At 45.4% G+C, this 18,514-nt stretch overlaps 1 protein-coding gene across 1 annotated transcript in view; it reads right to left on the bottom strand.

Annotated features, from left to right (window-relative positions):
• Positions 1-13,296: 13,296 nt before the first annotated feature.
• Positions 13,297-18,514, bottom strand: part of LOC149359303 (glycine receptor subunit alphaZ1-like) — a 46,259-nt gene continuing 41,041 nt past the window's right edge. Inside the window, exon 6 of the mRNA XM_089571564.1 lies at positions 13,297-16,752. Coding sequence (XP_089427690.1) covers positions 16,319-16,752 — 434 coding nt within the window. The 3' untranslated portion in view covers positions 13,297-16,318. The remainder of the gene's footprint in view (positions 16,753-18,514) is intronic.

Here is an 18,514-nt window from a genome sequence, read left to right on the forward strand (position 1 = left end):
ACATCATTTAAATTATTTTGAAATAAACGCATGTTATATTCCAAGTACCCCAGGAGCCCGCCTAGACCGCAATCAGCGCACTGAGATATCCGAACCAAATAGTGCGGGCTAAACTTTCATTGCACGGCTGAAGACCTAAGCACTTTGAGATCCCAGAAATGAATGATAGCACAGTAACGTACCTCAGTCACCGAAGCTTACAACCATACGACGGCGGTGTTTCAGAAGCTTCTGACGCCTTTTTCCATCCGCTGTTGCCTACTGCAAACCCAAATTGAAGGCGTGCATCGTTAAAATAATAAAAAAAACTATTCAGCCTCGGTCAAATTGCTTTCACTGCACTGTTTGGTGAAAGAATGAGTGCCCTGATCTAGTGCAGTGCAGCGGTGCTGCGCCGGGTGCTAGAATTTCAGTCAACCATAATCTCCTACAATGTGTGTATGATTCGTTGCTACAAGCGTGTCGTGCCGGTAACATTTTTATGAACCATATGCGTAATTGATTAAGCGCTGCAGTGAAAATGACATTTTACTAGAAATGATATTCGTCGTTGCCACGCTGTCGTTACCAGAAGTCGTTTCGCAAGCACTTTCTGGGCCTCCCGAAATGCCTGTTTTGGCCCGCAGAAAAATTAGCTGCAAGAGATCAAGATTATAGCCTTTGGGTGGGCCTTTTGAATTGAACTGAATTGAATTGAAATTTATTCCACAACAAAAAGATGCTGCGAGGAGGACAGGAGAAAAGCTGTGTGAACAGCTTGAAAAGCCCTGACCCCATAACACACGGGGTAGGATAGAAACGTGCGGCAAGAGAACACAGTCGGATATGGCAACATCGTTGAAAAAGTTAGTATAAAATAGGCAAGAAGAACTAGAAAATCATATCACAACATTATACAAACAATAAACGCAGTTCTTTTGGTGTTATATCTGATATGTCAATGTTAGCATCCTTTATCATGTGATTCAGAAGTGTAGGCAATTTAAATTTTATCATTTGATTTCCATAATTGGTTCTGCATTTTGGAACATACCACATCTCAGGATGGCGCACATTATAAGCAGAAATGTTTTTCTCTAGCCTTGCTAGGCTAGTGATGGCATCATTATTTTTTATTAAACTGAGTTTATATAAGCGGCACAGTCTGTGATTGTTCATCGATGAAACTTGTATTATGTGGTACTTCTTGAATAGGCCTGCTGTGTGGAAGCGATATGGAACTTTACAGGCGAGGCGTAAAGCCCTTTTTTGCAAGACAGTAAGTTTGCTAATGTTTCCAGCTGTTGTTGTTGCCCATACAGAAAACGCGTAATTTAATGAAGAGGAAAATAAAGAGTTATATATGAGCATGTTAACAGGTATGGGAAAATTGTAGCAGTAACGGCGCATAACGCCAGCTGTCCTGGATAGCTTACCAACGATATAGTTTACGTGATCATCCCATGTCATGTTTTCAGAGAAATACACGCCCAGTGATTTAAAGCTCTTTACCACTTCAATTTCAGTGTTATTTAAAAAAATAGAAGGTCGCTGGACATGTGTGTGTCGGGGGTGAAATAAAATAGCCTTCGTTTTATTAATGTTTAGCTTTAGGCAGTTAATTTCTGCCCAGGCATTAATCTCGGACAACGTTCTATTCGCTCGGATACCTAGATCAACACACGATTTGCCTGAAAAGAATAAACTTGTGTCGTCAGCATAGATTATATAATGTGCCGTTGCATCAACGCGAACTATCTCGTTAATATAAAGAATGAAAAGAAATGGTCCCAGGATGCTTCCCTGTGGGACACCTGTTTTGATTGACTTTGATGTGGAATGTTTTCCTTCAATGACGACAAACTGAGTACGGTATTGTAAGTAAGACGCAATTAATTGATGCGAAATGCCTCTTATGCCATAGTGATCGAGTTTTTGAAGGAGAATTTCATGATTAATGAGGTCAAAGGCTTTGGAAAAGTCCAGAAACAGCCCAAGTACCATATTTTTACATTCAAAGTTTTCGAGAATGAACTCCTTTTGGGCCAGCAGTGCGAGTTCCGTAGATTTGTTCCTGCGGAAGCCAAACTGAGCAGACGTTATTAAGTTGTAGCGTTCAGTGAAAGAGGTCAAGCGTTTCAGAATTATTTTCTCTAAACCTTTGGAGAATACAGGTAAAACGGATATGGGGCGCTAGTTTGACATGTCATTTCTATTTCCCTTCTTAAACACAACTGTCACTTTTGCTCGCTGCATTTTTGAGGAAAGCATCCTGTGGACAAACACATATTAAAAATGTGGGTAAGACAAGGTGCTAATACATCAATGGCAAATTTTACAGGTTTCACTTGAATATCGTCCGCGTCAGCAGCTCTACTATTACTTAGGGTTAAAAATGTCGCTACAAGCTCACTATTAGTGACTGGGTCTAAAAATATAGTTGGATTACTTCGCTCCTTCATATATCTTAAATCAGGGTTTCTACTGGTAGCACCACCGATTGATAAAAAGAAGACATTAAATGCGTCAGCTAACTTAGTGCCTTGAAGTTCTATCCCATCTTTTACGATTGTGGTTACCGCTTCTGAATCATTACCAAATACAGTGTTTAGTGCCTTCCAAACGTTGTTTGTGCGTCCTTGTGTTGCTTCGAACAGGTTAGAGTAATATTGCTTTTTTGCATTACGAAGATGTTTTGTGACTGAATTCCTGTACTTCTTAAACACTTTGAGGGCTTCAATAGACTTACTCTCTATCTGGAAGCATCTGGAAGCACCTCTACGCACTCTAGGCTGCTTACTGTTTTCTCCTTGCTTTTTCATACCAACCTGTTCGTTCCCGTCTCATCAAATCTCACTGGGTGATCTGAGCACCGCGGCTGCGGGCCTGCCGCTTTGCAGTAATAAACGTGTGAAGCTTGTGAGATTTCACGAAATTTAGTCGATACAGAACGCCTAATTCTGCTATCGCATCCATAGAGAATGAATGTTTCATTACTGCCCAATGGATAACCTCTTCTATTGGGGGAACGTTAATTTCTTCACCCAACTGGTCTGCTGTTGTCTTGGAGCGAGTAGATTTTGAAAAACACCTTAAGCCTACGCCGGCAAATCACTGCTGGTTGCGAATGAAATAGATTTTTGAGAGCTCGAAATCGACAAAAATACTGAAATATTTCGTTTAATTTGTCGATGATTGTTGAGACGTAGAACTGCGTACTGTAAACGACTTATTTTTCGCGAGTTGAACACTTCGCGAAATCGGCTAAAGTTGCATTTGAAGAATATCCTCCGGTTAGTGCAAAGCAGATGTGGGTTCGACAGTCGTAAAAAAAAGTAGTGGAAAATAGCAGAACAAAGCGCTCTCCTTACACGAGCGCATACGGCAAGCTATTCAACCACAGAACCGGGGGGGGGAGGGGGGGGTTAAATCGAATTCGCAGCGTACGTGAGCATACAGAGTTAGGTCTTGGCACAAGGTGTGCGGCTAAGGTAGAAGTGCTAAATGAAGAAGCAGTTAAAGAACACAAAGGATGGAAGGGCGAATGGAAAACAACATTATTGAGAGAGAATGTCTGGCGCTAATCGGAACAAAGGCCTCCTGCCTGTCCTCGCCCAGCGTGCCCTTGATATCAATGGGAGCGAGCCGAACCGGATTAACGAGGTTCTGCGGCTGTGCTAGTCCGACAGTGAACGAGGTTGAATAAATGAAGCATACTGAGTGTCGTAGGGTAAGCAAAATGCCGATATCAATGTCCGTTTGTCTCAAGGGTCAGCAAAAGCTTGGACTTTTGTTTCTGTCTATTTTTTTTTTCTAGAAAGCCCTTCGAGCGGCCGCAGGGAGATGCAAGGGCAAGCGATGTTTGCATTCGTCCAAAAGGGGGCTTCTACTGATCGGTTTTCCTTCTCGGTGAGCTTCTCACTGGAGGACTTGATATGGTGGCCGCAATTGTACCTGCTCTTCAGCGCGTATACAGGCTGTGCAGCTGCCGTTCCACGGGTGTCTAGTATTTTCGAGCAACACTTTCAAGCTAATAATAGACCTCTTTAACCAAGTGGATGTGTTAAAGCCAGAAGTGAAGTTTTCTGTCTTTTTCCAGGAACCAGCCATTCACTCTATGATGTTTCAAGCCTACAGTTTGGGCGGATTTATTGCGGTATTATGGTGGCTGTGGTTAATCCGTTAATCGGTGGGCTCTCTTACCAGTAACCGCTACTCGTTCGCACGCGCTCCTATTTTATACCAGCGGAAATTACCGAAGCATTCAACCTAGATTTAGAAGGTGTGGAGGCCTTATATCCTGTTTCTTACTGTTGACCTCCAATCCATGACACGGATATGTCTGCATGTGCGTTGCGAATGAATTTGTTGGTTGAGAATAGCGTTGAGCATTGTTATGTTAAACAATGTGCGATAATACCGAGTTTTCCAGCATCTCTTAAGAGTGAAACCTGCAAACATCGAATTGAGTTTGATCAGTAAGGTGACACTCTGGGCACCAATATGCCCAGACTGCCACCTTGGTGAACCATCCCTCGTCTGTATTTGCGCTGTGACTTTCCATTCTCGTCTGTATTTGCGCTGTACATTTCCCTCATGAGTTTGATCCTTCGATACTATTCGAGATGTCATCAAAAGTTATGGTTGTCAATGAGAAATCAAAATATTCTGCACAGGCCTAAGCATTCCCGAGAACGCAGGCAAAAAGTTTGTGAGCTGAAGTCGGGAAATTCATTTTAATTTTACGGTTTTCCTCCCTGCTCTCTTTCTGGGCTTCTGCGCCTTCGAAACCATGCAACAACTTAGGACACATATTAAATTTAAAACAATGCAAAAGAATACTTTATTCCTGATCATTTCTTGAAAAAGTGCCCACGTAAAGCTTGATGAGTACTGTAGTGATTTCTACCTAGTTTTAGGCTACGAAAGTGCGTGTATAAAAAAGAATCCCTAAAATACGCGCATGTTTATTACTGCACGCGCGGTTCACGAGGTTAAACTGCATTTGAATGAAGAAAATACCTGTTTGCGGTAGCGAGTGTTTTGTGTGACCGACATTAGGTTGTGCAGAAGTGCTGAGGTTTCGAACGCTTCATTACAGGTCGCTCCAAAAATACAAGGGAACAAAGTTAAAGCGTTCAACTAATTATTACTGTGTAATTATTTCCTGCAAGCACGTTTTGTTTTGTGTGCGTGTGTTTTAGAGCAAAAGCGCTAATACGCCCACCAACACCGACCAAGAATCTTGTCATCTGGTGGCTGTGTGCATCACAGCGACCCTGGTGGTTGTGATGGTAACAGCCACCTGCCAGTGCAGTGGCGCACCTCTTAACCGCTGCGCCTATGCGCTGGTAGTGGTATATGGGGACTCGCCGCGATCTATGACTGTTAAGTAGAGAATGACCAATTCAGCATACATGGGCATTAACCCACTAAAGATATCATATCGTACCCCTAAGGCAGAGCTTAAGTGCCCCCTCCAATTGAAGCCGCCGCGGTGGCTCAGTGGTTATGGTGCTCGGCTGCTGATCCGAAGGACGAGGGTTCGATCCCTGCCGCGGCGGTTGAATTTCTTTGGAGGAGAAATTCTAGAGGCCCGTGTACTGTGCGATGTCAGTGCACGTCAAAGATGCCCAGGTGGTCGAAATTTCCGGAGCCCTCCACTACGGTGTCTCTCATAGCCTTAGTCGCTTTGGGAAGTTAAACCCCATAAACCAACCAAACCAAACCAACCCTCCAATTGAAGAATGAGCACCTGCTTTCGCACGTCTACTCGGTTTAACGACGTTAAATCACTACTAATTTTTCTAACTAGTTTTCTCCTTCTTGCATGATATCCAAGACGCATTTTCAACTTTAGTAAAGAAAATACCCAAAATTAATTTTTCCGTGTGCGAATCGATTTTTCCCTTTGATATTAGAAGGAGCTGTACGTCTGCGCCGGCTAATGAGTGAGTGAAACGAGGAAGCGATGCAGAAGCACGACGCATTTATAGTGCAGTATCCCTATAGGGCTGAAGTGTTCGTGGAGGCCTTCTAGGGGTGGACCGAACAAGTTGTTTGGCGTAGAGGTTCTGTTATGTCTGGACACGTGTTAGACACATGTTCAGTGAGTCTGTTTACGTTAACTTCTGTGAAATGAATCTCTGATTGCTTATGCAGGCCGGTTGTCTGGCAGCTTGGGGACCGAGCTATTGCCGTTGTGTCTCGTTAGGGTGAAGAATAAGCATTTGCTGGAAAATTTTCAGCGCAAAAAGAAGAAATACACAAGAAGAAACAAAGCCCTGCACAAGCGCTGTGGCGCTGTGCTTGCTAAAAATGTGTTCCCAATAAACCGGCTCTGCATAGTAGGCGCAAATAGAATTGTTTGCCGTATTCAACTGCTGTACTCTAGATGAATCGCTGCGCGTTTGGAGAGGTACGCTATGAATTATTAATATGAATTGTTTTAAGCGCTGCTCTCGATGTATTCTGTCAAGAGGTTGTGAGCGAAAATTTTACAGAACGCGAAAATTGTCCACAATTTCGATTTTCATCAGTAGCCGAAAGGCACTCCTACCCAAAAGGGCATAATCCACAAGAAATATGTGGGTGGGGTAATGGGTGCCCCGACAATGTGGCACTTCAGATGTACCTATTCCTGTCGCCTGCATTCCATGACATGGGTGAAAGGCTTCGAAATATTCCCCAGTGGTCGTCTTTCTTTTCGGCATCTGGAGATAGGCTTGGCGCGGCGTCTCTGCCATTTTCGTGTGGATAGTCCGCAGCGCACGTGGTTGCGGGGAAGAAGGGAAAAAAAGGTGCAGATCTTCTGTCCTACAATCTGACTGTTCAGATTACAGAACAGAGCAGGAGGTTCCAGTTGGGCTCATTCCACCTCTGCTGTAGAAGTGAAGATTGGAACCGGTCCAAGGTCCTCTTTCGATGGGCTTGTTAACAGGACGGCGGAAGCGCTCTGTGTATTAAAGTACGTTCGAGGTTTCATACCCGGATTAATCGCAGAGTTATGCATGAAATAATTTGAAGTCATTTATTTGTGCTTTCAAGTTTATCGCCGTCAGAGTTTTTTCCAGGGGAGCGAGGAAAATTTCGGTACTTGGAGTTTCTTAAGCAACTTCTTGCTACGCCATATTTATTTGCAGATGTCGGCGCTACGAAGAGATCATAAGTTTCACACTTCTCGCACCTTTGGCCATTGTGCCTTCAGCTTTAAAAAATTCAGCAGGAGTACAGAAGCGGCTACACCTTAGGAAGGCTCATTCCTCGCCAACTTCCCCGTTCAAGAGGTTCATTAGCGTCGTCACACACTGTCACTGAAGTGCGCGACGAACGGTGGGTTTTCCAGGACTAGTTTGAGCTGCTGGCATGAAGTCATTAGTTGCAATAAAAAGCTATTCTAGACATCGGCAACTATCTTGAGTTGTCAAGCACCATGCGTCAGAGCAGAAAAAGCTGTCAGCGAGTCCGACTCATTGACTCACTCTACACCCAGATTTACCGCCAGCAGCGGGGCACCCACGCCCATCCTGTTTTGAACAAGAAGCAGCTCTTTATTTAGCCAGCATAAGGGAGGACTCAGAGATCTAGTCACCATATTTTTGCACCGTTAGCTCTTATTAGACCTTGCCCCTGTTGCATGGTGCAGGGCGTCCACAGATAAACAAAATATGTGGTTCAAAGTGGCTCGAACCCATTTACACGAGCGAAAGCTCGGTTAAGAGTAGTCTCCGCTGTCTAAAATGAAATGGCAAGGACGAGGGTCAAGGCCCAGTACGGTACCCAATCGTGATAGTCATAGGCGGTGGCTGAGTAATAAAGAAAAAAATAAGGCGGTGGCTGAGTAGTTAGGGCACTCGGCTGCTGGCCCGAAAGACGCGGGTTCGATCCCGGCCGCGGCGGTCGAATTTCGATGGAGGCGAAATTCTAGAGGCCCGTGTACTGCGCGATGTCAGTGCACGGTAAAGAACCCTTTGTGGTCGAAATTTCCGCGGCCCTTCACTACGGCGTCTCTCACAGCCTGATTTGCTCTGGGACGTTAAATACTCATAAACCATACCAAACCGACCCAAACCTCAGGCCACGACTTCCACCCAGAATTCCTCGTCATCTGGAAACACTTTATCACCGACTTCGCCTGAACACCGCATTCACAAACGGTTTGCGATACCGTTTCTGTCAAATGAACAGTCCGCTTTTTGATAACTGCGGCTCGATCGAAACTGTGGAACATATACTGATTGAGTGTCCTGCATATACTGACGAGCGTACTTACTACGAACATTCCATAGAGAACTTTCCCCAGTGCCTCCAACAATGTACAGTATTTTATGTCCCTTAGCCTGCTGAGTGGTTAGGGCACTCGGCTGCTGGCCCGAAAGACGCGGGTTCGATCCCGGCCGCGGCGGTCGAATTTCGATGGAGGCGAAATTCTAAAGGCCCGTGTACTGCGCGATGTCAGTGCACGGTAAAGAACCCTTTGTGCTCGAAATTTCCGCGGCCCTTCACTACGGCGTCTCTCACAGCCTGAGTTGCTCTGGGACGTTAAATACTCATAAACCATACCAAACCGACCCAAACCTCAGGCCACGACTTCCACCCAGAATTCCTCGTCATCTGGAAACACTTTATCACCGACTTCGCCTGAACACCGCATTTACAAACGGTTTGCGATACCGTTTCTGTCAAATGAACAGTCCGCTTTTTGATAACTGCGGCTCGATCGAAACTGTGGAACATATCCTGTGGAACATATCCATGTCCTGCATATACTGACGAGCGTACTTACTACGAACATTCCATAGAGAACTTTCCCCAGTGCCTCCAACAATGTACAGTATTTTATGTCCCTTAGCCTGCCCTAGGAAACAGAGACATGCAATGAACTTTTTGTTTGCATATTTAAAGGACGTTGGACATCTTGACAAGCTCTAATTTCACCTTGCATGTTATTCTCAGCCATTCTTCACGCAGCGAACTTTGTTAGCTCATATGTCGGGTTATGCACTTCATCATTTATTATGTAACATCATTGCTGGTCAGTGCACCTTAGTACGCATTTAATGAACGAGTTTTATCTTCTATTTTTATTTTACCTTTTCAGCACGGCTCTCCTTCCGTCTTTATCTCCCAAATTCCCTTCCCCACCGATTTTAAGACACCGGCCAATTTTTTTTTTATTAAAGGGCTTTTCTCTCTCGCTCTCTTCGTCATTCCGCTTGTGTATTATATACAGCAAAAACTTAGCCCCCACAAAAGTGCGACGCTGTTGCTTCATTTGTGCTGCGTGTGTTTGGGCGTCTGTTAACTCCAGGTCTGGCTTGAAAGCCTCAAAAGGGATGCTGCAGCCTGATTTCTTCCTTCCGTTAGCCTACAGAAACCAGTGCTTCTTCTCCCCCTATGAAAATAAGCGGATAAGCACGTTTGCCATATTTTTCTCCCCATATAAGTAGCAGTCTTAAAGTGACACTGAGAGTAACACTTAAAGTGTTACTTTGGCGCAGCCTTTTACACAACAAATAATAATATATCGCGGGTCACGCTGCCTAAATGCTGCAACTGATGCGGCGAGCGCTACTTCTAGACTTCTATGTGCAAGATGACACCGCGGGTATGATTTACCTGAAAAGATTGTGGCTCCTCCGCTCCGAGACTAGGTCCCTGATAAATGTGACCGTACACCGAAGAAACTTGGCGCTTCATCTTGAACTGCAACGGAATTAATTTTAATCTGAAAAACACTTCATGGTTAAGCTTATAAATAAGTCAGTAGACAGTCCTGTGGGCGCCAGTGAGCCTGCGGACGATTCCCGCTTTCTTCAACTGCTAAAAGAGCGAAAACAGCACAACAAAAAGCTACCTCAGCTCATGGAAAAACCTCATCACTGCGATCAAGTCTTTTCAAACAGCCCTTTTTAACAAAGTGCTGCATCGCATAGATGTCGTTTATAAACTTACAGGGAGCAACACGCCGACTGTGTATTCGATCGCCACTTAGGGCTTACTATGATTATTTCGACAGATTTGTGTGCACCATGGCAGTATAGGTGCCGCGAAGTACCAACCTTTATTGCTTCAGCACTAGATATTGGTCGCCCTGTACTATTTGGGAGCAGCACGTCTCTGGTACACTTCCGGTATGCGTCCGTGGTGCCATCCATAGTCAGGTTTTCGTTTTTGCGGAGCATGTGTGACATACTTCCCTGGTTTGTTGTCATGCCCGTCCAGCAGTTTTCCTTGCAGGCACAAATACTGCGAATTCTGTGGGTGATAAACACTAGGAATGAGTCTGGCAGATACCAAAAAAAGACAGTCATTTTTTTTTAAGTGAGATTATTGTTGCTTTATTTTCTGAGCTGTGAAGTCTGCAGATAGTTTCACTGCAGTAACACAAGATAGAAGGCTTCAAAATGTCTTCGAATATACATGATGGAGATTTTGACTAGCAGTTTCTGCATTCAGCACTACAGGTCTTCCGTTTTTTAGTAGGTTCCTTATATAAAGAAGAGTGTAGTGATTGTTACATTGCAGTCCGGGAGGTTCCAGTTGTCAGAGTTCTTGTTGAAAATGATGCTTATCCACGACAACCTAGTAAGATAGACAGGAGCCCCTACTCTGCTGATAAGAGTGGGTCAATTCTGCTACATAAGAGAAAGCTTGGTGGGGCGTCTGGTAAGAGGCGCTCGTATTTGGCTGCGCCGTCACTCCTGCTGTACTGGGGTCCGTGTGCCGGACACTCCCCATCACCTCCCCCCGTCCCCCACCGCCACATTATTTTACAAGCGCATGCATGCGCCACATGCGTAACAATTGCCTGTTTCGTGGCGCTGCACTAGCGGGTTGCCTATGTCTGCCGCGCCGCTAGTCGCCACGCAATTTCGTTTCTCGCCCGTTCCGACAGGTGGCACGTCAGAATGGTTATTTTTAAAGCCCTCAATGAATTGCTTCATTGAGGGGCTTTAGTTATTTTTCCAGTTGAGAAATGAAATTTTTATTTAAACAAATGCGGCGAATTTATAGGTTTTACCGCTAAGTTTGACGGATTGCTTAAATTATATAACAGGAAAAAGCCGAGCAAGTTTCACGGATTCCTTAAAGAAATATAACGGAAAAAAGCCGAGCGTGGAGGCAGCTATCACCACCCGGTTTGAAAGAGGACGCTCCTAACCTACGTCCATCAATATGCAAGGAGGATACACGAGCACAAAGCCACGTCGGTGAGGCACAAAGGGAGCGCAGAAAGTAAAGCGCATCGCTGAGCGTCAGACGAGCGCTGGGCGTTCGTGTCGCAAAATTGTGCATGCCGAATGCATTGCGGCACGCCAGAGTCGGCGCTCCTCTCTATCCTACTGCGTGAACTAAACAGTCTGCAGTATGAACCAGGCTTTCAATGTCTCATATAACCTTTCCTTTCCAAAAAGAATGTGAAGTATATCTTCTTGCTTCTTTAGGGAAGCAGGCTTGACCGAGCTGACTATTAATCGCAGAGATCTAATGCCACGTGCAAATGGTTTGGTTTGGTTTGGTTTGGTTTGGTTTATGGGGTTTAACGTCCCAAAGCGACTGAGGCTATGAGAGACGCCGTAGTGAAGGGCTCCGGAAATTTCTACCACCTGGGGTTCTTTAACGTGCACTGACATCGCACAGCACACGGGCCTCTAGAATTTCTCCTCCAAAGAAATTCCAGCCGCCGCGGCCGGGATCGAACCCGCGTCTTTCGGGTCAGCAGCCGAGCACCATAACCGCTGAGCCACCGCGGCGGCCCCCACATGCGAACGTTCAGCTGCTGTTGAGGCTTTCGGTTTTCTGTATGTGGTTCGTGTTTGAAAAAAAAATATGCAGTAATGCTAATTGGATATTCGTGGCCGCTGCGGAAAGGGCAGAATTTTATACTACGCGTAAAGGACAAAGGTTAAAAAAATATGTATAAGGAATATACCCTGCGTGTCAGTGTCTGCCTCACCAGGCAACGAAGGCTATCTCAGCATTAGCCTGTCTGCCGTTTGCGAAGCGTCTGAACATCCTTCGGTAGATGTCAAAGAAATTCTCTGATTGTTCTAGCTGTTGCATTCTCCGACAAGAATATTTTGAGCATTTTTCAGGCGCGGAGCGGCATCTCATCTCTGTAACTTCTATCATTTCCCTTACTGTGCGTTATAGTGCGCTGTGAGAAATTTCGATTCATGAAAGGTTAATATGTTCCTTGTAAAAAGAGAAGGTGAATTGAAAATTATCACAATGCTGGCAGAAGAAGCTTGCATCAGTGAAAGGTTAAAGCATAAAAAAGTGATATAGAGCTTTAAGCAATGAACTCACATTTCGCAAAATATGCGGATGTCACACCACTGCTTTCTGTCCGTGCTTGCAGACCTTATGTACATAAGCAAATCCTGACATGCTTGAGCTACTTTTGACGCAGTAACGCAGCAACAATACTCAGCCCGACTAACCATAAAACCCTTGTCTACTGATCTGTAGTTCGTTCATTGTCAATTCGGTTATTATAGAATGATTGGTATCTAGTCCAGCCGACATTGTTATCTGTTCCAGATTCAATGAGCCCACGGACAGTGAGAGCACATTATTATAAATATTTCCTAGTTGAGCCAACGTGTCACAGGTACTTGTTAGAACTTTGAGCCTATTAGTACCATGTTGGCCCGAGCTCAGGTGTTAATTGCCAGCAGTTCAGCCCTACGCCGGCAAGTCGGCCATGTACGTTGTGCCAATGTCAGGACCAAGGTTCTGGTAGTGTGAGGGCATTGTCCAACCCTGAGCTCGCCCAGGCTCATTAGGAGTGTATGCTCAGCATATGCTCAGCTGATGTACGTAGTGATGACTGAAGGCCAAGCTTCCTTAGTCTCTTGGGTATAATCTGACTATTCCTGCAATTTACTTGGCCCACTGGAGCTGCAAAAGGCTTGAAGTTTTGCTTCTTGGTACAGACACACGCTACTTAATAAACAGCCAACACAGTTTGCCACTAAGCGCACGACAAAAGGTTTCACTTGGGGGCCAATACAGCCTTACGAAAGTTCCAAAAAATCAACAACGTCCACATCCGCCTTTAAAGTGCAGCTGCCATCGATTTGTCTTCTACACGATACTATGTTATTTCGTGCCTAGAGCTCACTGATATTTCGTAGAATGTCATAAGCACTGGAGCATGAACTACAACCAAGCGTTTCACTTTTAGCTGCCCTAATCACAAATCAGGCTCTAGAGCACCCCGCGATCACCTTGCTGAAACGGGGCTCCCGAATCTAATCAGCCCCCTATCACCACAGCTCACATTCCGAACAGGGATCATTCACGTCCAAATTCTACAACAGGTAAAAACGCTTTATTCGCGGGACAGTTTTTTGGCACATAGAACGAGGACAAAAACAAACCAAACGAAAACAGTCACAGCCTTCACTTGCCATCACAAGCAACGGCATTCTGCCACCAATAGCAGCCGCGTTCGTAAGACTATGACACCTCGCTGGAGACTTGGCAGCGGGCGGATCGGCTAAATATACAACACGCGGGGGCTGGGTGACAAGTTGAAAGACCTATTTGTCACGAGTGGATCGCGAGGAGTCTCTTGAATCACTCGAGGCAGTCCGTCACTAAGGAAAGCGCTGGCAACTTGATACGGCAGCGCAGACTTCTGCGCCCCTAACCCGCCGACGCAATCAAAACACCGCAAATAATTAGACCCTGCCAACACAGCTTGATAGAGTGGGGCTGCCCGCTTGTAAATACAATACGGTGGTCGACGTTATGCAAAAAACCTATATCCTAAATGAGATGTAAATGATGGACGGAGTATGACACAATCCCTAATACATCAAACTAGCCCAAGTCTACTGAAAGACAGTCCACTCTGGGAAGGCGCGAGTGAGCGTACAAGGTTAGCTCTCAAAAAAAATTGGCCGCCATTGCGACTGAAGTATGCAGCAAAACGAAAATAACCTTATTACACAGGCTGATCCAGAAAAAAAAATGCAATTTTTATGGCGCCAGAAGTATATAGGCAGTGGAGCGGTGCGATTTTCACAGAAACACGCAGAAAAAGAGGGAATATTTTAAACCGCAATTTTTTTTGCCAGAGTTCGTATATAATTCACCAACAGCGCCTCTGTTCTAACTACTGACAAGTGAAGCGCCACCTGTCAGTGGAAAATGTACGAATTCCGGCAATAAACTTTTTGTCACTCAAAAAAAAAAATCTGATGTCATTCTGAGCATATGAGTGAACATCACATCATGGTATTCTATGCTTTTCGGGTTACTGAATTTTTCCTTTCCTGTGAATTTTGAATCACCCTGTTGTTTTAGTTCCATTAAATAAAATTAATCCGTTCGAAATGAGCCCTCGCGGTTGGGACAAAAATTCGCGTTCTTGACATTTCAGCAAGATATACTAAGCTATTTGTGCATGTGGCCGTGATTGTCCTAAAATTTAATGGAGTCAGAACTCGGTCTGAGAATGACGTTACCAAAAGCATAGGTGAACGGCAGCACAATATTTAAATTACCATCACTTCGTGCTATGTGTCTCCTAATGCCACAGCTAACGTGTCATTATGTGTATCCCCCGATAGGGTAGGCAATACTCAACACCGTTGTAATGCGCATCCCAAGGACATACCTCAAAGCTCGTGTGTCAAGGCGTAAATTAAGTACAAACCAATGCGCTTTAGCTTTCATTAGTTTCATATGTTCAGTGGATTCAAAGGGCGTCGATGTAGGATGACATGATTTGAAAGGACATGAAGGTTTCACTGCCAGGCTGCAGTATGAAACGTGAACTGCAATTGCGCGGCAGCTCGCATAGTTGCTAAAAGTAGACGCTCCGATGAGGGAGAACGCAGCCTGTCCAGAACATTGCTACCGTCACTTCGATGAAAATGCCAAGACATACAAAGAGCGACACCGGACATTGCACAAAAGGAGAAGAAAACAAAAGTCGCACCCAAGCATTGAAAAAAAAAAAAAACAAGATATCAAGGCCATCTGGCCACTGTCAGAGAAGCAGTACAGTCTGAGTCAAACTAGTGCACAACGCCCGAGCAGTGCGCAGAAAACAGTAAATATACTACATTAGCAGCTCATGTTTTTTCAGGTACGTGCTCATTCCCGCTTGGCTTGTAGGTCTGCATGGCTCGACCTTAGCACAAGCGTGCTTAGGTCAAGAAGCTGAGGCAAGGTGTGTTTGTATTGACAGGGCAGTACACTGGTCGAGCGGCCTGCACATATTTCACCCCAACTGCACAGCATATTTTGAATTATGAAGGTAGCCATTAGCTAGCAACAGTACTGAAACTAAGGCAGAACTGCAATGTACCCTTACGTCCACAATTGTTTCATTGTCCAGTTCCGAACCGAACCACCTTTGATTAGTGCAGCAGTTGGTCATGCTTTAGCACGCAGAGAACATCAGACTGATTTCCATTGAACGCAATAACCGCTATGGCACAGCACCTGCGGAGAACGCGTAACGAGTATTTCGCAGTATCACAACCTTGCACAGATATAACGGCAAGGCAATAATAAACAGTACAATACACTTTCATTGTGCCTGTAGCAAAGATCTCTCTAACGTTTTTCACGTACGAAAATTTAACATCGCCGCAAGTCGGTCTCTGCGGCAGTCGGTACAAGGCCACCAAGTATTCGCTGCCTTCAAAGTCAAAGTTAACACTCAGCAAAACGAACCTTACTTCGCAACCATTCATTCGCTGGTTATCACGATCAGGAGCACTATTTGAAAACATGTTTCAAATTCCGCCTTGTCCGTGACGCAAACTCCAGACAGTCAGTGAAGTCGCTGCAGATACGCTCTTCTGCTACACGTCAATATTCAAATTGCAAACAGCACTCGGATACGCCATAACGTTCCTTTTTTTTTCCTTTTATGTGCCTACAAGTGGCCATTATGCAAGGTCCCAGAAAAGGTGCCACGTGATTTCAAAAATGGGAGTAATATCATTCATTCCTATAGGCGCCCCCATAGATATACGTTAGAACGAGTAGCGCAGGCCAGGAGAATAGTGCAATACTCTGATCCTGGGGGCTCTACACCGAAAGCCCAGGTGGAGTCGCACTGAAGACACTGAGAAACTTGTGGCGACAGCCACAATACAACTCTAGCCTCAATCTAAACGCATGACGTTGTGTTTACAACCGCAGAAACTTCCCACCACAAGGCAAGTGGAATGGTTTTCAGAGCCTGTGGCCCCTCGACCGGTTAATTACTGTGCACCAACCCAATGCTGCATCTGACGTCATTTTCAAGGTGCTTTCTCTCTCATGAGCAAGACGAGCGCCCATTTGGCGTCAAAGTGAGCGAAGAAAATCAGTCCCGGCCGTAGATGCCCCAGTAGATGAGCGCGTGCAGAAGGAACGCCGCGGGGAAGAGCAGCCGGGCGACCCAGTCGACGAACACGGGCTTTGGCCACCTGCCGGTGCCTTTCTTGTGGCCGGCCGTGCAGGCGACGATGAGGGCGGTCTCCACCAGGCCCAGAAAGACGAACAGGATGCTGACGATCATCCACACGTTCATGGCCACCACGTAGGAGACGCCCGGCATGCTCGCCTGGTACTGGGCGGTGACCAAGCTGAGCAGTGACGTGACGCTGAGCGTGACGCGGGCGGGCAGTGCCTCGCAGGGCATCCAGAAGGCGGCGAACGACATGAACACGATGATGGTGCTGGGTGCGTACTTGTTGATGAGGTAAAAGCCCGCGCGACGACGCAGTTCCACGCGGCCGTACAGGCAGCTGAATGTGCCTGCGAGGAGGAAAGGAACAGCAGGTGGGTGGGTTCTCCGAGCACACATAATTCAAGATGTAGCCAGAGCAAACGGTTTTGTTTGTTAGCCGCCAGTGTCCAAGCAACATATGCCCCTGGAAGGCTCTACGATAAATATACGCAGAAAAGTGCATGAGGGTAAAAAAATTCATATACCTAATTACTTTTTGCGTTGCCAACGCGACAGCATTATAACTTCTTGATGCCTTTACAGGAAGTTCCGGAAATTCCAGAGTAGAGACATCATGTCCGGGGTGAGGATGTCGCTTCCTCCAGCCTGTGGGAATTATTCCCTCTGGTGACGTCACTCCTTCCAGCCAGTGGCAGAATTTTATGACCCCCCCTCCCCCCCAAATTTCTTTCGCGATGAGGCTTTAATGATATCACATTTATAGCGCTCTCCTGGGCTAACATTCCATAAACGTGAACTATGGCAAGTACAAATCAAGTCACCGCTGCCTAGAGGAAAAGAAGTTAACCAGCAAGTCACTTCGAAAAGTGGCGAATCTAGTTGAATAGCCGCGTTTCAGAGTCATTGCTTAAATACAAGAGCAGACACGAGGAGATTCAATCCTCTCTCAGACAGCACGGCGGTAACAGACAACAAAGGAATCTCCTGCCAGATTTTCCTTTCTTTCATACGCAGCCAATTTTTTCCATTCTACAGCCTTGACTTCTTCTGTATTCAGTTCTGCATCGCTAGCAATAAAAATCAATTTTACACGTCGGCAACTCGGCCTCGCCGTGTACACTTCGTCAAATAGCGCAACAGCCGTGATGCACCGACATTTCAAGTGCCTCAAATCTAAAATCTATTCACACAACGGACAACTTATCGCTGCTATACGCGGATGGGATCGGTAGCAATGTGCACTAGGACATGAGAAGCTCACAGGTAAGCGCTGGAAAATGAAACAATCTAAAATATTCACCAATTAACTACAGTTAACCTTAAACTATACTGAGTCCGACAAAATAAAAAGATATCCACCGGTCTCCACCAATTAAAATATGGTGGTACCGGTCATGCGAAAATACTCGAAAACTCTCCGTTCAGAAGTGCATCAGCGCTATTGTATTGAGTCAAAGCGATAATCTGATGTAAAAATTAATAGCGATTGCAATTAAACAAAAATCTACAACCTGTTTTGCCGCCTTTCAGGTCGCAAATGCCAGCGGAAGCGCGCAGAATACGTGTGATCAAGCGTTCGACACCATCTGCGGAGGTAGTAGCGCTATAAGTTCTTGTATTGCGAATAAAAAACCTCTCGATGGCGACTGTGTTTGTCGTGTAGGTCCTACACTGTTGCTTTCAGATTTTTAATCACGGCCAAGCTCACAGTCCCTCAACACGATTGCGAATTTAGCAGGGCACGCGACGCTGTTATAAGCGAATTTATAACCGCCCCAAGGACATAATGTGAACAAACTGGAGCGAAGCGCTGCTGTGATCAACTTAATTACAAAAAACATTTTTTGTATAACAACGAAAATAGCCTGCGGCAAGATTACGGTTAACAAAAGCAAGATAATGCCACAGGCTTGCAAAGTTCGGCAACGCATTAAACTAATTACATGGCACCCTATTACATGAACTAATAGGGGCGAAGGCGCTAACGTCATGAATGTCAATGATTAGATGCTTCATTTCGGAAACCTCCATGTCGAGCTATTGCATAGGTCCTCTGGGGCATAAGGTGCATGCCTGTTTGAGAAATTCGTGGGCTCAGCAAAGCGGACG

The sequence above is a fragment of the Amblyomma mixtum genome, chromosome 2 (assembly GCF_055824585.1).
Source record: "Amblyomma mixtum isolate Tamu chromosome 2, ASM5582458v1, whole genome shotgun sequence".
NCBI lineage: Eukaryota > Metazoa > Arthropoda > Arachnida > Ixodida > Ixodidae > Amblyomma > Amblyomma mixtum.